The sequence below is a fragment of the Polistes canadensis genome, unplaced genomic scaffold, assembly GCF_001313835.1.
Source record: "Polistes canadensis isolate GaletaPanama2010 unplaced genomic scaffold, ASM131383v1 scaffold_3, whole genome shotgun sequence".
In the NCBI taxonomy this organism is placed as follows: Eukaryota; Metazoa; Arthropoda; class Insecta; order Hymenoptera; family Vespidae; genus Polistes; species Polistes canadensis.
In genome coordinates, this window is record NW_014569550.1 from 158,938 (window position 1) to 185,870 (window position 26,933).

A 26,933-nucleotide genomic window follows, 5' to 3' on the forward strand; every position below is an offset into this window, starting at 1 on the left:
GCAATGGAATTATTTTATAATCTAAAAAAATAATCCTTTAAAGTTGTATTTTTTCTACCAATATAATTTTTTAATATCACCGGAAGTGCATCTAGATTGAATAATTTCGTGATTTTATTGGACGCCAGGGAGTTTGTAATTTTAGTGAAATAAGTAACGGGATAGAAATAATCTAACGGATTTAACTCGACGAACGTAGTGTGATAAAGCAAATGCTATTTGAAATGTAGTTAATTTAATAGTGAAAGATTGTTACTTAATAAGTAACAATTCAAAAGTTATTCAATATTTAAGATTGTTAATCGTTAATAGATAATATTATTTTTAATTAAATGAGCACTATGTCGGAAGAAGATGAGCGTAGAAAACGTTCATTGGAGGCTGGCAGAGATTTGGTATGTTTATATAAATCTATCATTTATTTATTCTTACTTGATTTGGCTAAGACAACCTTTTTCCTCTTTCTACGAATATATTATGTTTTGTTGTTTGATAGAAAACATTGTGTCTATTAAAAGAAATCTGAGTAATAGATTGAAAACAATGTTTCCTACTTTTTTCTAATTTTTCATTTTTGCTTTTAAAATCAATAATATTTCTGCATGATAATGATAATGAAAGTCGTAATGTAAATATAAGCGATATACGACAGGGCTTATATATTTAATCGTTTAATTTAATTATTTTAGTTGGAAAAATATAAAATAACACGATCAAATAAAACACAAGGAATGCATTATGTTCAGACAGATGAACAGTCTGACGAAGAATCTTATCATAATGATAAATCAATGGACCAAAGAGGATCATTTGTAAGATCGCATTTGTACTTTTATTTTGTTTTTAATACGTATCTGTGTGTTCTGCATACTTCTATTTCATTTATACGTACTCCTCATTTTCACATCTATTGCAAATATTATGTATTTTTTCATTCTGATCTATTTCAGACTAATGAAGTTATGTCTTCGAGAGATATTACACAAAGTAGTGTTAGTATGAGTGAAGGAGAAGCTGATAGAGATTTAGAAGGTATGGCAGGACGTGTAGCTGAATTAGAAGAACTATTGCAGGGTAAAGAAGCCATTGTTGCAGCATTAAATGCAGAAATTGATCATCTACGAGGAGAAACATCTTCTCCAAACTCCTCGCAAAGTCATAATAGCAGTAGCAGTATTCCTAGTAGAGATGTTATATGTTTATATCATACTAAAGTAAGTCAAGTTTATTTCTTAGATTTATAAAAATTCAATGTAACTAATATATTATTGAATATTTTATTTATCACCACATTTGTTTGCTTCTTATCCAATAGTTACAAGAATTTGAAAAAGCAATCAATCAAAGAGATAATCTAATAGAAGATTTGACGTCTTCTTTGGAACAAGCATTGTCTGCCAGAGATGCACTTGTAAATCAACTTAATTCTCTGAATGCAGCAAGGGAATCTAGCCCAAGAAGCATGCATAGTATGAATTTGCAAGAAAAAGTAAGTTAAATGTTTTTTTTTTATCATTTTTCTTTGATACTATAAGAAATATTTATTTTACTCTAGATTGATATGTTAGAAACTACTTTAACCAATCAAAAAACTGTCATAAATAAATTGAATTCTCAATTGGCACAAATTCATAAACATGTTCAGACGTTGGAAATGGAAAAGGAAACGCGAAATGCTGAGATCAGTGATTATAAAATACAAATTAATAATTTAAATGAACAAATACGCGTTGGTGCTGCTGAAAAAAATTTAAACATTGCAGAGATGTTGGAACAACAAAAGCAATACGAAGCACGCGTTGATAAAATAAAACAAGATATGCAACATATTTTAGAGAAATTTACAGCTGAAACCAATACCAATACTGCTCGACATCAGCAGGAGATAAAGGTTTGCTTTTAAGATATAACCTTTGAATTTATTCATATGTAATTATTTAAATAATATGTGATTTCTTTAAATACTTTTCTTTAGGATTTAACAACAAAACATGAAAGCGAATTAAAAAATATTTGTCTGAAATATGAAGAACATTTACAGTCATTGAAAGAAGAAAATAAATTATTAGCTGATCGTTTAAATAAAGAATTACCAGATTTAGAAAGTAGACATGCCAAAGAATTATCTGTTTTTCAAGTACAGTTGGCACATTATAAGAAAACTGTTGAGACTTTAAAACTTGAATTAGTAAATCGTTCGGAGGCTCAAAATAGAGCTCAAGCTGAAGCTGATATATTTAATTCCAAACTCGAAGAACTTCAAATACAAGCGGAAAATTCACGTCGCTTGCAGGAACTAAATAATATAAAGGAGAAAGAATTATTGAAAGAACAGATCGAATTGCATAAAATTCAATTAGATGAGATTACCTCCAAATATGTAGCTGCTACTAGCGTATTAGAATCTAAAGAAAGCATGGAACGTTCATTGGAACAGGCATTATTAAATTCTGCCACATTGAAACAAGAAAATAATGAATTGAAATTTCAATTGGATGATTTATCATCTAGATATACGGCTGCTCAATCTCTTATTGAAAGTAATCAAGTACACGAACGTACTATGAGTTCTAGAATATACGATTTGGAGAAATCATTATCTCGACTCAGTGGCATAAACGTTAGTATGTTAAGTGAATTAAATGAAACAACTTATCAAACTCTCGATGAAGTAGCTATTAAATTTCAATTAACAAAGCAAAAGCTCGAGGAAAAGGAACAATTGGAGAAAAAATTAATTGAAAAAATACAAGAATTAGAAAATGACGGATATAAAATGAAAAAAGAATTGGAACAAGCTACTTTTACTAATAAATCGTATGAGAAACAATTAAAGGATACTAAAAATATGTGCGACAAATTAGAAACTGAAATGATATCATTGAGAGAATCTAATTTAACGAATTATGTACCTCCTGAAAATATTACAAGTAGTGATAATAAAAATGTAAATGCCACTGATAAAAATGAATCTGTTGAAATGCTTCAGAAAATAGCAGTGTATGAGAATGAAATTAAAGAATTAAAGCAAAACTTAGAAAAGAAGAATATTGAAAATATCGATTGTATGAAAAAACTAAATGATATTGTGGAACAGATGAAACAATCAGAAGATGAATGCAAACAATTAAAAAATGGTTTAGCAGTAGCTTGGGCACAGTGTTCGGAAGTCGAGGAAAAATTAAATCACACATTAGCAATGCATGACAGTACCATTGATGTATCTTTACCATTATCAGAATTTTGTGCAGCATTACCTAAACATTTTGGACCGAATAAGAATTGTAGTAATTTTGCAAATGATACACAAAATTCGTTCAATGAGACTAGCAATCTAGATAATATCAAGCAGCAAAATGACGAAAAGATTAAATCTTTGCGAAAGGAAATAACAAATCTCACCCAAGAAAATGAAAATTTGTTTAAAGAAATGGAACATTTGTTAGAGAAGCAATCAAATTATGATGAGATATCCAATAAATTGCATCAATATTGCGTTTTATGTGATAAGTTAGAATCAGAGAAGCAATCGTTATTGGATGAAAATAGAAAATTGAAAGCAAATTGGGAAGAGGTAAATGTGTTGCATAAGTTGTTAGACGATTCGCAATTAGAAAGGAATAAGTTACAAAAGGATATGAACAATTTAATTGAACAACACGAACACGAGATAAATGCGATTAAATCAGATTCTGCCAAGGAATTGAAAGCAATGCAGACGCTTTTACTTAACGTTAAAGAAGGAAATATTGGATTGAATGAATTGAAGAATGAATTAGAAATACGTCATGCTAAAGAAATGGAAGAATTAAGAACATATTTTGAACAGAAATGTTTGCAAATGGAAAAACAGTATTCTGAGGAAGTATTTAGTCAGCAATCAAAAAAGATGTCTGACAATGATAGTGAAATAGAAGAATTAACGGAAGATGTATATTTTGGAGGCGCAGGAGATTGTTTAAGTGTTGGAAACATCTCTCGACATCATTCTAGAAGTGGAACACCTGTTGTCCCTAAGGAAACGAAACATACAATTTCTAACGAAGATTTGTCTCATGTAGAATCAGAACCTGAAACAAGTATTAAGATGCTTAAGCAACAATTGGATAAGAAAAATGTAGAAATACAAAATATTAAATTGTATTATGAAAAATTATTAGACGATCAAAAAGAAATACACAAAAATCAATTGAAAGATGTAAAAATAGATATTGGCCTTTCGTTGTCAGCAAAGTCGATTGAACAGGTAACACTAATATTTTCTTTTATAAATATGTTTTTATAGAATATTTTTATTTTTTGTTTTATTTTTGTTCTTTCATTTAATATTTTGATAGTGTATTGTGTCGTGTTAAAGCAATGTTACGCTTATAATTGCACGAAAATTATGATTTCTATATTGTTATTAATAAAAACTAATTATGTAAATGTATGTTTAATATGAAAGTCATTATATGTTGTGAAAAAAAGAACAATAGGCTTCATAATTCTTCCAGTCTGCAATTTGTACATATATATGCATGTTTTATTATGTATGTTTATTTATGACTGATTTTTCTTTAATTCTCATTTTTAATAAGATCTATAATAATGATGAAGTTAATCAGATATACGTATATTAAAACTAAAACAAAGTTTTTCGTTTAACTAACACATTATCATATGGCATGTTTGGCATGTAGTGTTGTCAAACAGAGTTTGATACAAGAACATTGGAAAATGGGGAACTGTCCAAGTTGCAAGCTGCCTACAATCATCAGTTAGAAGAACAGGTGGCATTAGCTAGACTTGACATTGTCAACGCTCTTCAGGAACAAATTCAGGTAGCCTCAAGCCACCTGCAAATATTAAATGGTTTCCTCCTATATACATATGTTTATTCGTGTTTAAAATTAAATTACTTGGAATAATTATTATAAATACATTGTTACATTTTATATCATTGTACAGGCACTTTTATCAGTTGAAACTGATACAGAAGATAATTGGCCATCGGAATTATTAATATTACGAGATAAATTAACTAATAATGCTAAGCAACAAATACAAGAATTGAAAGGAAATCATGCTGCAGAGGTGCTTCGTTTAAAAGAACAATATTCCTTCAATTTAGCTCAATTGATCGAAAAGCATAAAGAAGAGATTAATAAGATTAAAGGACGAGAGACTCCTGAAGTTGTTGACAATTCTGTTGTTTCCATGAAAATTGGAGCTAAAGAAAGGTATGAAAATATTTTAATATTTTTATAGGATGTACAATATGTATAAAATGATATTATTTATTTACAGTATTTTTATCATTAGTTTTTTTCAAAATAGGGATTATCTACACAAAATGTGCTTGACTCTTAAAAGTTTAATTGGTGAACTGATCAAGTATTTTGCCGTTTGTGAAGAAGAAGTTAATAATACTCTTATCAACGAAGTTTTAAAAAGACAGATTCCTTCATTAAATTTAGAAGAAGATAATTCGAGTGCAGAAATTGATGATTCAAAAGTACCTGAAGAAAAGCATAAAAATGTAACTGAAGTTAATCTAAATCTTCCAGAAGCAAAAGTTAAGAAAGTTCATTTCGCTCCACAATCAGATAAAATTATATCAATTATAAATAGTGATAATGAGACATTACGGGGTATGCTTGTTCATAACGAAGATATAATAGAAAATTTACGATCTGAATTAAATAATAGTTTACGTAGATTAAAAACAGAGAGTGCAGAAATATTGAATATTCCATTTTCACCTGATGAAAAATTAGAAATGTCTTCAAACAATATATGGAACAAAAATATTATTGAAGAACTGACTACAAAATTAAATCATACTCAAGGTTTATTATTAAATTACCAAGAAGAATCAGAACAATTGAAAATGAATATTATCGAGCTTCAAAGGAAATTGATTATTGCTGAAAATAAGAAGGAAATTATTACAGAAGGCTATGGTGAACATGACGAAACTAGAAATGACATTACTCTTCAAGATTTTTCACAATTGCAAGAAAAAGGTATCAGAAAATTGTATTTATTACGAATAAATAGATATTAATTTGTTCTCTCATTTCTCTTCATTTATTTTTGAATACAAATATAAAATGTATACAATCTTTTTCAGCAAGGCATGTATTGTCCAATGGCGGCGGTGAGGGCTCGTATTTATTGCAATTGATAGAAGAATTGTGTATACAAAGTGACAAATTAATGGAAGATGCAAGAAAAGAAAAAGAAGATTTACAACAACAGGTAAGTTACTTTGTATAATTTCTAGGTTTGTATAACACCAATTGCATGTATTTTTATTTAGACATTTGTTATGCTACATATAAGGAATTTATGGTGCATCATTGTATTGGTAGTTTTTCTTTTATTAGTTTTTTTTTGTCAACGTTGCATCTATTAGCTTTAGGAGATCATTGTATTTGTGAGTATAAGATATCTCCTTTTAATGAGTTAAGCAAACGAAATTATTTAGGCGGAGAAAAAAAAAATCAAAAATTAATATTATAATTTAGCATGCTCATTTGAAATACAGAGTGTTTACAATAAATTGCAATGAATCTGCTTTTTCAGTATTATTACGTTTACACGTTTGTCTGTAGTTATATTGTTCATTAGCACGACATGAAATAATCAGGGAATTTCGATCAAATTATATCAGTTATTTTCAAAAAAAAAAATAACTACAAGGAATAACATTTCATTATTAATAATACATTTTTTACGGATACCTTTTCCGCAAATATATTTGTATATAATATAGACGTGAAAAAGATAAATCATGTGACTTTGAAGAAAAGTTCCTAAAAAATTGATTGGCGTTCCGTTGTCTTGCCAGCAGGTGCCTTTAGAACCTACTTCTCCTTCATACATTCACAGGGTTTGCTGCGGAAAGGTAAATTACAGAACAACTAATATTATTACAAAATAGTATTAAACTATTTGCATCTTATATATAAATACATATATGTATATAAAAGAAATGTGATTAATTTTCTGCAGCAATATAATTATCTTCGTTGATATCATTACTACAAATGTTTAATAATACATTAATTTATTATCCATGCGATATAAATACAAATTTATTAAATAAAATATTAATATACAATGAAAAGCTTTTTCATATGCATGCAAAATAAATTAATTTAAAAATTTCTATATTTTGATAAAATGCATTGAAAGGTAATTTTTAGGACAATTGAGTTTCGTATAATATTTCTTTGAATGTATTCAATGCAATATGCTCATAGTGCATGTTATCTTTTTACTGCATGAAATTTATAAATGAATGTCATCCATAAAATGTTCCTTTCATTAATTTATTAATAATAAGATCTCTCGATTATATATGAAATTATGGTTGGTACACTAATCATTATTAAATATCTTTTTTTTTTCTTTGTAGAGTATGTACTTTATATTTTTGTTTTTAAATATATTTAATGTATTAGTCTGTTACAGCTTGTAAAAATAGTAACATGATAATCATTTTTATTAGATAATACAATTCGTTTCTTTTAAATGGATTAATCTTCATTTTAATGGAGCAATTGCTATATTTTTAATAAATTTTGTGTGTATATGCATATACATATTTTTTTAATTAATACTTGTAATCAAAATAATCGTTTAGATCGAAGCAGCAGACAAACAATTAAAAGCAACACGAACATTTTTGGAAGAGCAAGCAGCGGAACGCGAAGCTGAACGAGATGAGTCTGTCAAACAAATAAATTATTTACAAGAGCAATTGAAAGAACGAGAACGTGAAAAAGAAAGAGATCAACGTATAACTTCTGAGGTAAGTTTCTTTAAAAATATTATTTTCATTTCTGGTTATTAATTCAAGTTGAATTAACAGTTCAGTGCTTTTCTGTGATATCAAAAAAACAAGAAGAAGCACTGATCATTGATTAAAAATCAATATTGCATGAATTTATTTTTAATGTGACACATAATTTTTTGTTCGTGTATTTCAAATACATTATTTTATTTAATGTATTGCACAGATCTTTTAAATAATTGTCAATATAACATTTGCAATGCAAAGTTTGTTACGTTTAGAAGTAATCATTTAAAAAATTATATTTTATTTAAAATTGTTTCTTTCTTTCGTTTCTTCATCGTTATGCTTCACAATTAGTATTCGGTAATTATTATTTTTAATAATTTGTTTGTATAAATAAATAGATATATATATAGCAAGTTATTTTAATATCATCAAATTCATATATATAAACATTCTGATAAGAAAATTGGGTTGGTAATATTCTATTTAAAAAAAAATGATATTCAGATTATAATAAAAGTTAGATGCTTTTTTACTACAACTAATTCATTACCCATATTATGGTGATGAGGTTGCTTGCAATATGCATTAATACTAATTTTATTAACACCGATTTTTCTGCACTCTGGTTTTGGTTTTCTGTTTGTTGCACAATGCAGAATTCACTATCACCCGATTCATCGACAGAAATACCTGTGCTTCAAGTAATCGACATCGCCAAAACAGTGAGTGTTACTGTACTTATTTTAAATCAGATAATATAAAAATATACATTTTTAGCTTTTATAGTAATTATATTATTCAATCAAATTAAATTTTTTTTTAAGTATATTTCTCTTTTACCGATTTAATATATATAAAGCTCTATATACATGTGTTTTGAATGAATTACAGTAAATATATGAGATAAAATAATAGAAAGTAAAAGATACGATTGTTGTAAGATGATTATTTTCATAAATTTATTAATGGTGTTGTTGCTTATATTATTTTTGTTCGCTTTATATATTGGGAAATGCTTCTTTGCAATGTTGTAACGATTCGTTGCTATATAAGTTTGTTAATATTTAAAGACTACGGATGTTTAATAAATTTATATTTATATACTATTTAGGTGGAAGCTCTTGAATCACAGATAAGAGGAATGTCTTCTATAATGTCCGATACTGAAGCTAAAATGTCTGAAACCGAAAGCGAATTGAAAGCTGCGGTTGATAAAATTTGGGTTTTAAGAGATATTGTACATGATTTGGAACAACAATTGCAGGCAAAGATTGAAAGAGAGGAATCATTGCAACTTCAAATTACACAATTGGAAGCAATAATTACTGCTCAGACAAAAAATCAACAAGACCTTGTACAAGAATTGGATTCCATCAAGATGGGTGAGACTAGTAGACAAATGAATGAACATATTACTCATCTACAAGTAAGTTCACATTTTTTTAAAATTAGTGTAATGAAATGAAAAATTTATTTTCGCAAGTATTTAAATATTTGTTTTTATAGGAAGAATTAAGGAAGCATAAGTTAAGCTCTGAACACTTTGATGCTAATTCTTCTACTTTGAAACAAATGAAAGTCGAACTTCGAGATTTACAATACCAATTGGACAAAAGAATTAAAAATTTAGAATCTCTACATATTTCTGATTCTACCTTAAGTATTAGTCAGAGTCAGCCAAGCGAAGATGTTTCTATCAGAGAACAAATTGATGCTACTAGATGTCTTACGCCAGATGATCCTACAGCATTACCACTTCTACCTCTTGACGAAATACTTAAACTTAAAGAGAAAATTTTGAAACATGCTAGGGTTGAGGAAGCTGCTTTCAAAAAAATCAAGGATTTGGAGATGGAATTATCTGCATTGAAAAATCAAAATGAGGAATTACAAGCAGAGCAAGAAATATTACAACAAACAGCATCTGAGCAATTGTATCAAATGGAGGCAATGCGTGGTCGTTTAGAACAACAGAAACAAAGTGCTCCATTTGCCCAAAGGCAAGCAACATCAAAATTAGAACTAGAATTACATGAAGCTAACACGAAGATTCAAGCATTGGAACAAGTCATTTCTGATAAGGAATTAGAGGTATCAAATAATATCATTGTTATATAAAAATGAGAGAGATAGAGAGAGATGTAAACAATTTATTTAAATTGAGAGTCTTAAGAAACAACGAAAAGTCGCGTGTGGTTTTATTCGTTTGTTTCTTAGAATCGACTGCACGTTATTTATTCTCTTTTTGATATCCTAATGTTTTTGGGCTTCTCATTTATATTTCGGGAACATTTGAACTGCATTCATATTCTATCTATCAATAAGAATTCTACGACAAAGAGAATAAAAAGCGATCGGTCTTTAAGCTTACAATTATTATATTTTGAATTAAAAATATTGAAATCTTATATATAATGATTATTCCTTAGTTGAATGATGTGAAGGAACAGCTAACGAGGTCTAATCAGTTATTATTAGATAAAGAAGCAGAAATTGCAAACGTTGTTCAATTGGAAAGTATAACGATTCAGAAATTAAAAGATCGTTTAAGTGTTTTAGAAGACGAGAAGAAAAATCTACAGGTAATTTGATTTATATAATATAACAATGTTTTAAATTAAAATTCATGTTTTTATTTTTTATTATTTCTAATTACATTTATTTATTAAGGAATATAAAAATGTATTTAATTTCAGTCAAAAGTTGGTATTCAAGAACAAGCTCAAATGGAGTTACCTCAATTAATAGATTCAATGTTAGCTGATAAAAATGAAGAAATAGATCATCTAAAGGAACAGTTGGTTAAAAAGGAAAAACAAATAGAAATCTATTCGTCCATGGCATTGGACGATGTACAGCTTAGAGAGTTAGCTAAACAAGTAGAACCAAAAAATAGTGCTCGTACTTTAAGCGACATACTTTCTATTAATTCAGAATGTGAAGATGTTGAAGCCATTAGATGTGGTCATAGTTTAGCACAGACTATACCTCATAATATTTCTAGTTTCAAAGTTTCACCAGCTTTTCCACCATCGAAAGAAACATTGGATGCATCCATCATGCCTTCGCCAGAAATGAATAAAATAAGTGTGCAAGTACCTCCATTAGACTTAGACTCAAATTCTCAAAGTACGCACAATCAAAATCTACATGTGTCTGTTGACATTGATTTACCTCATAGCGAGACAGGATCAAAAATATTTTCATCGAACGTTGCAAATGTAATTGACACAACCAACAAACAGCCATCTCTGGAATCTAAAAAAATGATGCGTAGTCCTATAGAAAAAGAAATTTCAGATAACAATGTATTGTATACGAGTAATAAAAAAATGAACAGTGATAGTTCACAAGATAGTTTCAAATCGTATAGAACGTCAGTGACACATACTCGAGAATTTGATAATGAGACGATGCAATTAAAAATTCAACATTTAGAAAAAGAATTAAACGAGATAAAAGAAGAGCTGAATAACAAAACAACGATGTTGGAAAAACGCGAGGGTGAATTTGTAACTCTACGTAAACAATTTGATGAATTGCAATTAGAGTTGAAAGAAACGTGTGAAACGTTAACGCGTGATAAGAACTTTTATAAGAATCAATACGAATTGATGCAAGCATCTGAAAATAAAATAAGAAAAGATTTATTGCAAGTAGAAAATACTTTGAAGTTAAAGAAAGATGAATTGCAGGATATGAAAGATAAAATACAAATGAATGAAAAAATTATGATAGAATTGAACTCCGAAAATTCTAAATTAAAGAATACCATACAAAATAAGAATGATGAAAATATTCAAAAGTACGTTTCATCAATTGAAGAAAAAACACAGGAATTGCAATCTCTTCGAGAAATTTCAGCGGAAAAAGATATCATTATAGAAACTATCCGAACTAGGAACATTGAAATTGAAGATGAAAATAAACAATTATACGAATACAAGAAAAAATATGATCAATGTGAGCGAGAACTTTTGCAATGTAAAAGTGGACTTCAAAGCTTAATGGATGGATTAAATAGTAGAGATCAAATTATTAGAAGACTAGACGAAATGGCAAGACGTAGTAGTTTTTCGGGTACATCCTCTCCATCAGATTGCAAAGATCAAGAGATACATCATCTTCAAGAATATTTAAAAGAGAAGGATAAGGTCATAAGACAAATAAGCGATGATAGTAGAAGTTTACATAGAGCTTTAGAAACCATCCAAAGTAAGATAAAGGAGTCTGGTAATATAGTAGAGTTAAGGAAAAAACTCAAAGAAGAACATAAAATTAATGCAGAATTGAGAGATACAGTTGAAAGATTGACTAAAGAACTTGAAGTTTTAAGAGAATTTTCTGCACGTAAGTTTTTATATTATTTTATATCTACTAATTATATTCAGTTTTAAATAATTGATAAGACACTTTTTTGACATTCTCATGTATGGTTTTATTTATTTTAATTTAGGTCGTTCGCAGGATGACACTGATATTGAAGATATGGTACAAAGAGAACTTAATTTATCAGCACGTTTAGATAAACAAATCATGAATGCCATCGATAGCGATCGTGAAGAAATGGTATTGCAAGGAAGAGAAAGAGAGTCTGTTTCTCAATGTTCTTCTCCTTATAAAAAAAGAACTGAAGATAATCAATACGACGTATTAGAAAAAAAGTGTGCAGATCTTAAATTAAGATTGAAAAATACTGATAAAGTTAATGAAGAATTATTGAAGTTGAAGGACGAGTTGGAAATTGAAAAAGAAATGCTTAAATGTCAAGTGGCAGAGTATGAAAATAGAATCTTCCAAATTAAGTAAGTGAGAGGGACTAATTGCTTTATTATTAATAATATTTTAATTAAGAAATATTAATTGTTCAATGTTTGTCAGATCTGATTTAGTAGAAGAGTCAAAGAAAATAACGGAACTTGATAAAGAACTGTCAGGTGAAAGAAATTTAGTACGTACTTTAAAATTACAAATGGAAAAGAATGAGAAAGCTATGCAGGCGGCTCATATTCAAGATAACGAACTTATCGAGGTAGTTTTATCTAATATTTATGTATTTTAGAATTTCTTAAATATCAATTTAAATTTTTAAATTAAATCTAATCTAAATTATTTAATTAAAGAAAGTATATATTTTTTTTTATGTGTTTAGACTCTCCGAGAAAAGTTACAGTCATCTCTGGTGATTGAAGAAAAATTGCGTCATGAAATATCATCGATGCGTCAAGAACATAAAAATTTAGAAATACAATTGAGTTCTATGAGAGAACATATAGAGTCTCAAAAGATAGAACAATTACCTGGCTTGGTAGATCTATTACAAACCGAGCAGAAGAAATACATAGAATTGGTTGAGGAGTATGAAAAGGAACAGAGAAAGAATGTTGAATTACGTGATTCTTTGAAGAAAAATGAAACTGAAAGGAATCGTTACGAAAAACAATTGGAAGTGGTCGTTGAAGAGAAGGAAAGTTTAGTGAGTAGTTTGGTACTTGCAGATGGTATTAAAGAGCAACTGGAAATAGATCTAAGAAGAACTAAGGAAGAATTAAAAGCGAAAGAGGCTGAATGCGAATGGTTACAGAACAGAATTAAAACAATGTCAGATGCTGAAGCAAAAAGGCAAGATCAAAGAACTAGCGAACATTACGAGCTCAAAGGATTAAGAAGAGAACTTGAAAATGCTAGAGAAGTTATAATAGATTTAGAAGCTGATATGAAACAATCGAAATTGGAATCTGGAGAACGCGAATCAAAATTGCGTCAGAAGTTGGAAAGCTTTAAGATTAAGGAAGCTGAATTAATAGAAAAATTAATTTTATCCAAGGACGAAGAAAGGAAACAGAGAGAGCTCGTTTTGGAACTGCAACAAAAGTTAAAAACTCGCGTTAAAAAAATTGCAGATCTTACGAAAGAATTAGATATTAAATCTACGAAAGAAAATAATGATCCTGCTAAATATATGAACAAGATTAAGGTAAATGTTTTTTTTCTCTCTCTCTCTCTCTCTTAGTAATGAATAAATTTGTTGTATGTATTTATAAAATATATAAGTGGCAATTATTATAGTATATAATTATCTTTGATATAAATAATACCATAAATTTCACATTGCATAATATTTTAGTATATAGGAAAAAAATTGGATTACAGAAGGGTTAATTAACTTGACATTTTAATATTCTTTAATTTTATATTTTTATTTATTTATTTTTTCATCTCTCTATTTTATTTTTTGTAGGAATTAATGGAGATAAATGAAAAATATTCTAACGAGAAGGATATACTTCATTATAAATTAGTCAAAGTTAAACACGATAAGGAACAACTCAAGGAGCAGATAAGAGACCTACAAACGCAGTTGCAACTAAATAAACATTCTCTACCTCCGAATACAGAGCAATTGGAAATTGTCGACAAGGTAGTTATTATTATAATTATACATTCATGCTTTCTTTTTCTCCTCTTCATAAAATTATTCATATTTACATAATGACGTATTCTACAGGCGAAGCACATTTATGGTAAATATCTTCGAGCCATTAGCAAATGGAAATCATTGAAATATCAAAAACGTTATTTGATTTGCGTTATTGGAAGTTACGAACTTTCCGAGAAAAATACAGTTGCCATACTTGCTCAGTTAACAAAGGAAGAAAAATCGTATACTAAAAGGAATCATTGTAAAAGGGGAATATTACGTTTTAAAAGTGTTGCTTTGGTAATAATTAGTATACATCGAATGAAGTGGATGATTATACGATGGCGTACGGGTAGACGTATAGGTGCTAACGTGCTTTTAGGAAATCATAATCAAGCATTTGTACCTTCTATTCGATTACCAACGTTAAATCATTCACCACCCATCAGAGAGAAATCAATATTCGAGTATGTATTTTATTATTATTATTATTATTATTATTATTATTATTATTATTATTATTATTATTATTATTATTATTATTATTGATTATTATTAATTATTAATTATTCTACATTTTTGTGTGGACACGTTTTCTGTCTCTTTTTTTCTTTTGTTTGTTTTTTTTTTTTTTAGGAAAGATTCGGGTGTTAATAGTAATACCTATGAACAATATTATCAACGATTGAGAAATATTCAACAAACACTTGGATTAGCTATGGGAGAGTCGGGAGCTGTCGATGATATGTCATCCGAATAGTATTATATATTTTTAATGTGTATTAAGAGGATTAGCGACATATACACTGTGTTTTCTATCTATACCATACACACACACACACGCACATACATACACACATACACACGCGCGCGCGATATACAGTATCGTGACTGTGATCTTTGAAAATTAATTGTATCATCTTGAGAATGTTTTTTAAGCACGCTCCAGATTGATTAGGATTATTGTAATAAGATTGATATTTTTACTCAATACCGTGAATTTCTTTATATACATACATACGTTGACGACATGTACATTTTGTTATTTCATTATATAATACTTCTTGTTATAGATGTCGCAATTCAGAAAGTTTTTGATAAGAAATTTCTCTATCTGTCTCTCACATTTTCTCTTTTTCTAAGTAAATATTTCTTACATTTTTATACGAGTGACATGTTTGAAAGAGACTGTATATAACTTTTAACGTATGAATATATATTATTGAGAGACCCATTGTTTTAAGAACAGTTCAAGATTTTTGCTTTCGACGAAAATAGATAGATAGAAAAGAAGAAAGAAAGCCATAACTCTCACTGTTTTTTTTTTTTTTTTTTTTTCGAGAATCCTTTCGCTCTCTGCCTCTTGTGCTCATCTAATCGTGTCATTTTACCAAAGCTATATAATTTTGTAGGATAATACTTGTTTGTAGGCTTACACACTACAAGCCTCCTGAAAGTGCAAACTTGTGGCTTATAGTATATTGTAATAACACGATTACTATTTATTTATGTACTGTATCTCTATCTCTTTATCACTATCTTTCTCTCTTTTTCTTTCTCTTCCTCTGTCTCTGTCTCTGTCTCTCTCACTCTCTTCTTCTTTCTCTTACGAAGATTTTTATATTGTGAATAAAAAAGTTTTTATATAATTTGATATGTGAATTTTATATAGGACCATTAATAACAAAAAGATACACAATAATATCTTTATATATTATATATATATATAAATATTACAATATTTCGATATAGAGGTTTTCGCATCTTGACAAAAATTTTAAATTATGTTTCAAATAATTCTTATTTTTGCTAATAAACGATATTGCGCCACATATTGTGTTATTTGCTCTTCTCTTCGGATAATATTTTCTTTTATCTACTTAAAAAGAATAATAAAATGAAAAAGCGCAATAGAAAAAAAATATACTTATGATGTGAAATATACTAGTTATATTTTCTTAGTTTCGTTTTATTTTCCTCTTAAAATGTTTCTTGTAAAAAATGTATTATATATGTATGCATATGCATATCATGAAGTTATTCTATAAAATATTGATAAACCTTTAATATCATATTTTTGGAAATATATTCAGTTCCAGGAATGTATATGTATGAGAATGTATATTTATTTTTCAAGGTATTTATGTATGACACACATAAGCACGTCGCAAAAATTTATTACAGGAATGTTCTGGTCCATCGAAGTATAACAAATCATCATTATAATCTTGTGTGTCTTTAATATAAAGTATATATGATCAATTTATATAACAATATATACTCACAATTTTTTCAATACGTACTACAGGTGCCTTATTTTTTGTGTTTGTTTAAATACAAATATCTTTACAAATGAAAACAATGTACCTTTAACAATTTATTATTATCAATAATTGTAGATATAATACTACGTATATGTGTATATATAAATGACTATACCTAAAATTTGGTAATAAATAATTGCGTATTCTTTTTCAAATAATATAAATAATTATACACGTAAAAGTGTGTATTTTTGTTTTCTTCTTTTCTCGGTATCATAGAACTATATAGAATTGTTAGATATATCATTTACATATATACAATAGGACGTGATAAAATATATATGCTAATGACCTGTAAGATCACGTTAATTATCTTAAATATCTAATTCTACAGTGTCAAGAGATTTATTGAGTATATATAAATTCTAAGCATTTTAAGGCTTTTCTTTGTTTATTATAGCATATTCTCGTGTGAGAGTTGTGTTATCTATGTAGAACATTTTATATCCGCTTTCGTTTTGTTTTATTATATATTCTATGTGCTTGGACATTGCATGAACTTACGAACAAATGATTGTGTTGGTACTTAATTTTTCTTCTTCTTTTTTTTTTTTTTTCTTTATATTTTTTATTTCAATGAAAATTATATCTCGCAATTTCAATAATATATGTTTTAAGTCTTATTAGAGTATTATCTAATACTTTCTTTTCGATATTTATATATAATATCGATGGTTTATATTAAAAAGTAAATTATCTACAGTCATTGTCTCTTGATTGCTCTTTTCAAGTATTTCATTGATTATTTACAGATATACACAAACACATTCAAAAATGTTTACAATAATTTCAAAACAATAACAACAACAACAACAACAACAACAACAATAACAATAACAATAAAAAAAGACCAAAAAAAAAAGAAGTATAACAGAAATTAAAACGATTTGTCAATTTGTACAAAAGAAAACAAATTTCTTCAATATTTTGTTAACGAAAAAGTATAAATATAATATTAATATCAATTAAAATGATATTTGCAGAGGAAACTTTTATAAGTAATGGCGTTTTATCGAATTTTATATTTTCATTGAAAAACATTATACGTATTTGTTATTAGAGCAGGCATCTTTAAAATTAGTGGTATTAAAAGGTACAAAATAATCGTCGTGTAAGTGCCTTATAATCGTTTCGATCGGACAAAGCTTAGAATCTTTTTTCGTTTTTGTTATGTCATCGGGTTCAACATATGTAGCACTATAAAAATTGGCATTTCTACAAAATGGTATCTCTTGCGTTAAATCTTTACCGTTTATCAATACGCGAAAGTAAAAATCACTGGCAACGTGATTCTCATTTTTCGAATTGATTTTATATACTTCGATAATGAAACGAGAAGCATATTGCGGTAGATACATTCTATCGGATATTATGCCTAATGCAGTAGCAAGATATTCTAATGTTTTGTCATGAGCAGAGTACAAAACTATTTTCGGTTTAGCTTCTGATATAATACGAAGCATGTAAGTTACTATACTACGAAGTAGTCCATACCCTCTGAGTAAACCAATCTTTTTTCTATTATTACTCTTAGCAATTTGTTTAGTTTCCCATTCGGTATATGCAAAAAGACCGGTTACATGTTCAGTTTTAACGCACATTCGTTGCGTTTCAAAATCTACACATGGTAGGGAGGCACCGTGACAAACGTATGTTAACAGAGCGTCTCTCAAAATGTTTGGATTGGGGGATTGATTTTCATCTGGCATTTCGAAAACGGTGTTAGATACTTGTTTTATCAGATCAGTTACTGCTGGATGAGATTTCAAATGATCTGACACTTCCTAGAAGAATACAATTTTTAATATTAAAAAAAACGTTTGGTATCTGCATCCTATGTTTATGTATGTGTATCATATATATATATGTATATATTTTATTATTAATAATATTTGACATAGAACAATATATAAAAATAATACTAAGAAAGATAAAACAAAGAATTTACCTTTGAATAAGTTTTTAAATAGACATCAGCAGCTGGACAGACACAATCGACGTAACAAAATAAATAACTTTGACTTTCCTGTAACGTGATTTTAGCCAAATTTTGAAAAGTATCATTTTCTAATAATGCATATAACAATGCAACAGCACTCTGTACTGTTCTTCTATATCTAGTACTATAAACAACGACATCCTTGCTAGATATAGTACCGTTTCCTAAATGAAGCTTATGATAATACGCATTTCTCAATATGATCCCGGTTTTTAACAATTGTCCAATACCGACCGTCGTAAGTTGAGCGATCTTACAATCTTTTGGATTATTGGGAATCATTGGGAATCCATGGAATGGTCCTAAAAATTGTGCCCATGCCGTTCTGGAATAACTCGAGACGTTTTGTAGAAAAGCTAGATAATTTTGATAAACATTTCCTAATTCTGTAAGTGTACCAAAATCACCACCGCAATTAACTGTGCTTATATTTCTTATATGAGCCAAAGGTCCTCGATCTCCATGACGAGTAATTATCACTATACCATTTAATGTTAAACCATCTATCTTTCCTAATTATCAAAGAGAAAACAATAACAAAATTATGTATATTACATATGCACAACATATATACATTATTTATTAACTTATCACTTTATTATTTTATTCATTATCTATAGATTATAAATTATTCAATTACCTTCGGCATCTGTTTTAATTTCATTAGGGGAATTACAAAATCGAAATATCTTCTTCGTTTTAATATCTGATTTTAAATTACGCGGGTATTCTCTTATGGATATATCATTGTTCAACGTTTTAGATTGCCTCGAAATCCTCTCATCGACTCCGATATATTTATACATTCCTGTTGAAATATTAAACGAAAGAATTTCTTCTTATTATTATTTCTTTTTCTTTTTTTTGTATTGATTTATTGATTGATTATTTTTACAAATTTTATTATTTCTTATATCTATAATATTAAACTCAAAAGTTATTATTCAAAATTTTTGAATTAGACGGTAAACTATGTTGATCTTTTAAATGTTAAGATAAAATTGTATATAACATTATGAAAGAAACAATCGTCAAATATTTAACGATATGGCTCTTACGATAATATTTAAAATAATAAGATATTATTATTTTTATCGACAAGAATATAATTCTTCATCTAAATTGTTTTTTATTTTACGTTCAAAATTATTTAAATAGTTCGTTGACTTTATCGTAAGTTAATCGAAACTTTGAATTTCCTGATAAACGACAACGCTAATTTTGTATCTACTAAACTAATATATAGTAACAGATATTTATCGATAAATAAAGATCGAATAAAAATCGTATTATTATTTTTCATAATAAATATAAATATGTTATTAATTATATGGTAAAAATTTTTCTCAACATTATTTATTAACGTAATTTATTTTAATATATACTTGTTTATATACACACATAGTTATTAACCATTGATCTTCCTTAACCGGGATCTTTTTCATTTCTAAACAACGAATTTGAAGATATGCGAATTATAAGTATAAAGAAAAAACTGTATAATTATAACGTTAAATTAATATTAATGATATATACGAATAAATATCGATTGAAATTAGACAAAATAAGAGCGTAAAATTGTATGATATTTTGTTGAGATTAAATAAAGATTCTCGTACTTGAATATGTTAGGAATCACTGACCTGCATCTTCTTAGCGTTTGTTAGGAACATTGCTAATTATAAAAAGATCGACGTTTTATATAAAAGGACTTAAGATCAACTATTATCAATGTGATATTCCGTATAGAAATTCTTTTTATACATCGAATATTTTTATAAGGTTATTTTCCGAAAATAGTGTCTAATATAATTATGTGTATTGAAATATTATAAAATTTGTATTAATTATTTTGTATGCTGTAGAATATAATATTCCATAGAAATTCATTCTACATCGCGTATTATTTTTATAGTGTTGTCTTTTAAAAAAAAATTCTTGAATATTATACGTTTGTAAAATAATAATACTTTGTAGAAATTTTTTATCTATCGTATATTATTTTTTAAAGTTATCTATATATATATAAAAAAATTGTTAAACATGCTTATATATGCATAAACAAAATCATAGAATTGTTATTAAATTATTTGTATGTTTATAGAGGATCAAAGAAATGTAAATTTTTAAGCGAGCAACGACCGAGTAAAGCAACGAACAGTGAAATCGATTGAAACACGGATTTTGAATAACAGAAGAACACCGAGTGAAATAAGAGGAAATAAATAGGTATAGAAGAAGTATTATTGTAACGGGTATATTCGTTTCAAAGGTTTTAATTGTGTTTTCGATAGAACAACATAGGTATATATATATATACGGTTGATAAATTTATTTAATATATTTTCATCGTAGTACCTAAACAACAGTTAATTCGTAACCTACATTTTATCTCGGACCGTGAAAATAGTCTGACATAACAAGTGTTCAGAAATTAGCCTTTTTAAAAGGTACATTCGTGTAGGTGAGGGAGGAAGGAAGGAAGAGAGGGAGGAAGGATGAAGAGGAAGAGTAACAGAAGGAGAATGAGTGGGTGGGTTGGTGTAGTAGGGGTAGAAAGGGAACAGAAGCAGAATAAGAAGAGCATACGTAAGCATGCTTGTGAAGAAAGATAAAAAGATAGAGTAAGAGATAGAGAAAAAAAGAAAATAAAAGAAGAAGAAGAAGAAGAGAGGATTTACCTGCAACTAGCAGGAAGATCCAGACGCTGAGAATCACGTAGCAGTAGAATGCTCGATGTTGGTAAGAGAGACGAACCATTTCCGCCAGCATGTTAGGATTAGGTTCGTTAAAGCTTCGCGTTCGTGAGATGACGATGAAGATGTGGAGGAAGATGAAGGAGGATAGGCGTTACGATGATGATAACGATAACGGCGACGACGATGCCGGTAAAGACGATGACGATAAGTTAGGAGGGTGGTTTTGGTCGGTCGATCAGTTTGGATCTGGATCCGGTTGACCGAGTTTACGGATCTAAACTGCATCCTCGTTGTTCAGGCCTCGTTTGAGCGCCCTTTCGACGACATAGCAACATCAGCAGAGGCAGTAGTAGTACTAGCAATAATAGCAATAGTAGCAGTACCAGTAGTTCTACTACTAGCACTTCCTCCTTCCATAGTCCAACAAACGAATGAACCAGTTGTAACTGCGCTCGTCTACGGTTGCCTACTACTACTAGATCTTCCTCGTCGTCGTCGCGATGCCGAAACGCGACGACCACCCACGGGAATCGACTTTTTGCGTTTCCGAGGCGCATAGCCAACCGCTCCTCCTGTCGACGCTAATCAAGGTTAGGTCGAGTAGGTACGCGCAAGCGCTCTTCCCCTTTTTACCCCTTAGCTTGAGCTTGCGCGAGCTTAAGCCGACCGGGAACACCGAGCTTCTGTGCTCAACGAAATCCCTCTACTAACGTTTATTCTTATTGAATACAGTGTCTTGCTTTTACGCGACTACTATTCTACTCACTCGCTTTGTACCTGATCTTACCCTTAAATGGGTCCGTTTATTCTAATATTGCATAGATTCTTAGCTTTTGTTTTAATGTCTTTTGGAAAATTAATTATATTAAATATACTTAAATATTCTTTGAAGTGACCGATAATTTTAGATAATCTCTTCTTTTTGCGAGTTTATAATATTAACATATTATATAGGATATAATGCGTAATTTAATATATAATGATAATAGATTTTCACTTAATTTCAACATTTAGAATATATATATTTTATTCAATATAAATAATAATTTATTAATATATACAATATATGGGGACAAGGGGTTGCGTTAGGCATACATATTGATACAGGGTACATTTTGATATTCTATTATAAATACTAACAGTTGTTGTATTAATCGGTGTAATACTAACATGATCACTTATATTACATACTGATATTTTATTATAAATATTGACCAAATAATCGTCAAAATCACTGATCCAATAAATAACTTTGTATTTATATGTGTATAATAACTTCTTAAGAAATTTTTTATTGTTTTTCTATAAGACGTTTAGAAAAAATCTACAACATTCAGCTAAATAAACGTGAGATCCTTTAATACATCTCATAAATATTTTATTTCATCATCATCGACTATGTACTTATATATATATATACAGTCAAAGAACACAGAATGCGGGGGCGTTAGATTAGTAATCACAGTGAGAAGCGGTGCCGGTAGACGCTCACGATTACTACGACTCGACTTCGTCCGTGGTTGAGTCTCGGTCTCGACGAGTAACTCGCATTAACTGCTCTGATATGAGATCCCGAGACTAACCACCAACTACGAACAATCTAGCCATCAACCTTAAACGGAATATATTTACGCTTGGTATGTGGCTACTGGCTATGTAACGCGTGCAACTGAATTTCTACCGTATCTCAACGAATTACGTCAGCATCCGTTGCTCTCCGATCCCTCTCTTAACATTTTTGTTTCTTCGTTTGAAAACAAAAAAAATAAAAACACCGACTACAAACTTAGGACATTAACGCGAATTAGCAAGGATTCCAGTGTCTAATCTCTCTCGTTTGAAGTAGAATCAGCAAATGTGTAATTTTTATTATACCATAAAATTGTACTTTTAGAGAATATATTTATATTTTAATTTTATTATTTATTTATTTATTTGTTTTATTTATTTATTTATTGTTGCACCGTCGTTATCATTATATTAATAATTTTAAGATAGAACGTATATAATAATTATAAGTATTAGAATGATTCTAGTTGTATATGTATATTATTATAGATCTAAATGTAACACTTTCACTAAAATGATTAATTTATTTTTTTTTACTTTATCAAGGTTTCGATATTATCGTATATAATTACTTGGAAATATGGATTAACTTGAACGTTAGAAAATAAAACGTTGGTTAATAATTATTTTATATGTTTATTATAATTTTCGAGTTGTATGGTTAAAATCAAGAATAACATTGATACAAATGTAATTGTAATATACTTTTTACCCTTATAACTTTTTCAGAAATATAATTAAATAATGGTGCATCTGTTTGAACTGTTAGACACATTTGTCAGAGGGTAGAGAGTCTTTGAACTACATTTCCAAGGATCAACCTTCGTTGCCAAGAGCCCGCACTTTGCCTTACTCTCATTATTACTATCATCGATAACATCAACACGCATCAACGAGTAGAATCTTACAAAAGCCTTGACAAAATCATTGCCATCATTACGATGGTTCAAAGTCTTTTAGTACATCGTAACAAGTATATAATACTTAAACCTAGATAATCTTTTTCAATGATTATTAATTAATAAATAAATAATTTCACGAATAAGTCGTCACAAAGTTAGTCTGGATTTCTTAGTTTTGCGTTTAATTTAGGAAGCAATTAAAAGTAAAGAGAGTAAGCGCAAAGGAATTAATAATTTTCTGAGACCTCTTTCAAAAGTATAAAGTTATTTTTCAAAATGAAGTTTCGTATAGAAATTGAAAGAAAGTTTTTTAGCTAAGAGTTTGATCGTTTGAGGAAGAATCGAAACGGGGGTTGTATGCTTGTTAGCTTGTTAAACTTTCATCTCTCTTTCCGTCTCTATCTATCTATCTATCTATCTCTTTCTATTTCTATCTACCTCTTTCTTTTTCCCTCTTTCTTTCTTTCTTTCTCCCTTTCTTTTCAGATGAGATTTACCGACGATCTACCACGAAGGTCTCAGCCAAGGTTTATTGAATAATAACGCTAAGATTACAGTTCTAGCCGGTGTATCTCGATCTCTAACCAAACATCACGACGTTATTCTCTTTGACCCGAATTTGCCGCTAAGCTTTTAAAATAAAAATAAATTGGAACGCAAGTACGCGCTCGTTTTCCATTTACTACGAACAAGAGAATTATATTTAACATGATTGTTAACTCGAAGCTATGCAATTTCTTTTCTTGATGTGCAAGAATTTCAACTTGATTCTCATTGCATAAACTTTAATAATCATAAGTTAGAATCATAATATTATAATATAGAGAATAGAATAATATTTGAGAATAATCTTTTATCGAAGTTGAATGTTGTTCTGAGAGAAAGAAAGGATATCGTTTAAAAGGGTCAAGCGAGATACTAAAGAAGATCCTTTTTCAAGGACTTTTATTATGTAGAAAACCGTCTCTTCCTATTATTCTTTTCAGCATGTAGAACTCTCTTTCACGATTCATGATTATGTGTATTCTCTGTTTGACAAGTTTTCACGGTCCATTTCCAAGAATTTTACCTAAGGTATACCTGCTCAGGTAAAGAAAAGTCAACTATCCCGTTTTCTTTTTCGTTTCTTTCTTAAATCCTTTTATTACAAATAGTTTTCTTTCCCTTTTTCTGATAATAAAACGTACTATTCTCGATTACGTATATGTGAGAGTTTAAACATTAGAAGAATCTTCTTTTATTAGATTGATTAATGAGTGATGTTGGAATTTATATGTTTAATGTTTAATGTCGGAATTATATTTATTTGCTAAGCCAGCAGGTGTATCGAATCAATTTTCGATTATTTTATTGGAGCAATTGCTAAATGCGCATATTATTAATTTCGTCCTTCGTGATTTCAAAAGATCTTGTTAAACGTTTATACACACGAGTGAGAGAAGTTGTCTACCTTCGGACACGATATAATTTTTCAATGGCGACACTTTTACTTCTTACGTATAATTCAATCATTTACTTCTAACTCGTAAATTTACTTTTTTTCTCTCCTTCTTTTTCCCTGTTTAATATTTTTCCTATTATTTTTTTTTTTTTAAAAAGAATAATTATACGATAATGCAAATAAGGATGTATATACGTAATGTATATCTGAAGATATATACTTTCTCATATCAATGCAGACTCATGAAAGCTAGGAAGGAAGTATCAAATTGTATAAACGCGCGTTGCAGTGTTCATTGCATCCGTTCGATGTATTAGTATAATATGCAGAAGCATTATAATTTACCGATCGATTCTTCCCAATTGTTTTCATATTAAATAAATAATTTAATACTTTTTCATTTGTTAATATTACAATATACTAGTATATATATATATATTATTATATGTGTTTAAAAAATAAATAAAAGATAAACTTTCTTTGTTATAACGAAATATAGAAAGAAAAGAAAAAATGGGGATAGAATTATAAGTGCAAAGATCGATAATTCAAAATACGCGGTAAATTTCGCGCGGCGTTTGATCGAATTCGATTCTTCGTAGCACGTTGGACCGACCGGTCTCGTTCGGCGGAAAAAGCCGAAGTTAGAGCCGAAGTCTGTCGTAAATGGTCGAAGTTGAACGACGTCAGCACGCACGATCTTCGTAGCGGGAGTCTCGAACGGTGCGTCAAACAGTTCGAATCCAGCTTTTCGCGACGAACTAACTAATTTTTGATCGATCGATAGATCGATCTGTCTCGTTCGGTCAATTAATCATTATCGGTTAATCGAAAGAGAGAAAGTCCAATTATTTCCGATTCGTTTGTTTTATATTAAACGATGACAAGGTGTGACGAAAAACAATTGCAAGTAACCAAAAAAACGTGTAGGTGAATTGTCGTGAAAAAAAGAAAAAAAAAAGGAGGATCCGAAGAACAACCAAAGAAGAAATGAAAACAAAAATATTAAACAGTTAAAAATTAACTAGTAAAAGTGATTAAGGTGACAAGAAAATAAAATTAAACGGAAGAAACAACTAAGAAGATAAAGAGGGCAAACATTACGGTTTCGAAAGTATCAACTAACTTGGAGGAGAACTTCGTTTAATCTATCATCTTTCTCTTCGTCATATTTTTTCGTCTTTCTTATTCTTCTTTTTGCAGAAATCGACACGAAAAATCGAGGTAAGTTTCTGTCGGTTTCTAACCGCAACTCTGTTTCTATTTAACGATACAACAGATACGTTTTGATATGATACGTTGTGTTGTCGAGGCTACGAAATCTGTGAATTAATATTTTTAATAAATTTTTGTTTACATTTTTGTCAAATTTCATATGCATATCGTGTGTGTTATTGTGAAGATGCATTTTTTGGAATGTAATCTATGTTAGATATCATTACCGAATTCATTGTAGGAGAAGATTTTTATTTTGTTTTGTTTTTTTTTTAAAAAACTACATGCGCCCAGTGACATCTTGCGGCGATGCAACGAAAAACGATTTATTTTAAACATCTTTTTTTTAAAAAATAAGATTTCGTATTCTTTTAAAATTATAAGAAATATATATGAAAAAAAGTACTGATTAGTCGACAAGAATAACAGGTTCTTTTTTTTTTCTTTTCATAAAAGCATAGCAAGAATAATACGTAGAGATTTTATTTGCAATCTGTAATAAATTATATATTAATATATTCGTACAAAGATAATTATAACTTATAGTTATCGAATAGAGAGAAATTGTCTC

General features: G+C 28.9%; 3 protein-coding genes across 7 annotated transcripts in view; 2 read left to right on the forward strand and 1 right to left on the reverse strand.

Annotated features, from left to right (window-relative positions):
- The first annotated feature begins 20 nt into the window (after positions 1-20).
- On the forward strand, positions 21-16,539 carry LOC106786352 (A-kinase anchor protein 9-like). Of its 5 annotated transcripts, none has more exons than XM_014747622.1 (23): positions 22-395; positions 690-812; positions 951-1,214; positions 1,316-1,489; positions 1,556-1,891; positions 1,976-4,246; positions 4,683-4,823; positions 4,951-5,222; positions 5,305-6,008; positions 6,116-6,243; positions 6,836-6,892; positions 7,634-7,801; positions 8,449-8,514; positions 8,904-9,218; positions 9,299-9,883; positions 10,222-10,374; positions 10,489-12,142; positions 12,249-12,597; positions 12,674-12,824; positions 12,945-13,769; positions 14,034-14,213; positions 14,301-14,680; positions 14,850-16,539. In XM_014747622.1, exons 1-23 carry the CDS (start codon positions 333-335, stop codon positions 14,971-14,973), a joined length of 9,483 nt encoding a protein of 3,160 aa, XP_014603108.1. In that variant the 5' UTR covers positions 22-332; the 3' UTR covers positions 14,974-16,539. The 5 variants fall into 5 exon arrangements, with proteins under 5 accessions (XP_014603136.1, XP_014603108.1, XP_014603117.1 ...); XM_014747631.1 differs by having other exon boundaries at positions 5,320-6,008; XM_014747650.1 differs by lacking the exon at positions 8,449-8,514 and having other exon boundaries at positions 21-395.
- Positions 16,540-17,095: 556 nt separating this feature from the next.
- LOC106786371 (2-phosphoxylose phosphatase 1) lies at positions 17,096-21,856 on the reverse strand. Its single transcript, XM_014747673.1, has 4 exons — positions 21,218-21,856; positions 19,177-19,344; positions 18,486-19,048; positions 17,096-18,321 (listed from the first exon to the last, which is right to left on the reverse strand). The coding sequence occupies exons 1-4, from the start codon at positions 21,306-21,308 to the stop codon at positions 17,578-17,580; spliced, it is 1,566 nt and encodes a 521-aa protein (XP_014603159.1). The 5' UTR covers positions 21,309-21,856; the 3' UTR covers positions 17,096-17,577.
- Positions 21,857-25,867: 4,011 nt separating this feature from the next.
- The window catches only part of LOC106786991 (patched domain-containing protein 3), a 40,381-nt gene continuing 39,315 nt past the window's right edge, over positions 25,868-26,933 (forward strand). Inside the window, exon 1 of the mRNA XM_014748945.1 lies at positions 25,868-26,371. The gene's annotated coding sequence lies outside the window, so the exon portion shown is untranslated. The remainder of the gene's footprint in view (positions 26,372-26,933) is intronic.

Excerpts from the sequence above, each read along its gene's own strand:
- LOC106786352 (XM_014747622.1), top strand. The coding sequence starts at position 333 with ATGAGCACTATGTCGGAAGAAGATGAGCGTAGAAAACGTTCATTGGAG. Across the intron at positions 9,219-9,298 it reads AACATATTACTCATCTACAA|GAAGAATTAAGGAAGCATAA; the intron begins GTAAGTTCACAT and ends TTGTTTTTATAG. Across the intron at positions 13,770-14,033 it reads AATATATGAACAAGATTAAG|GAATTAATGGAGATAAATGA; the intron begins GTAAATGTTTTT and ends TATTTTTTGTAG.
- LOC106786371 (XM_014747673.1), bottom strand. The coding sequence starts at position 21,308 with ATGCTGGCGGAAATGGTTCGTCTCTCTTACCAACATCGAGCATTCTAC. Across the intron at positions 19,345-21,217 it reads GATCTTCCTGCTAGTTGCAG|GAATGTATAAATATATCGGA; the intron begins GTAAATCCTCTC and ends ATATTTCAACAG. Across the intron at positions 19,049-19,176 it reads AATTAAAACAGATGCCGAAG|GAAAGATAGATGGTTTAACA; the intron begins GTAATTGAATAA and ends TTTGATAATTAG.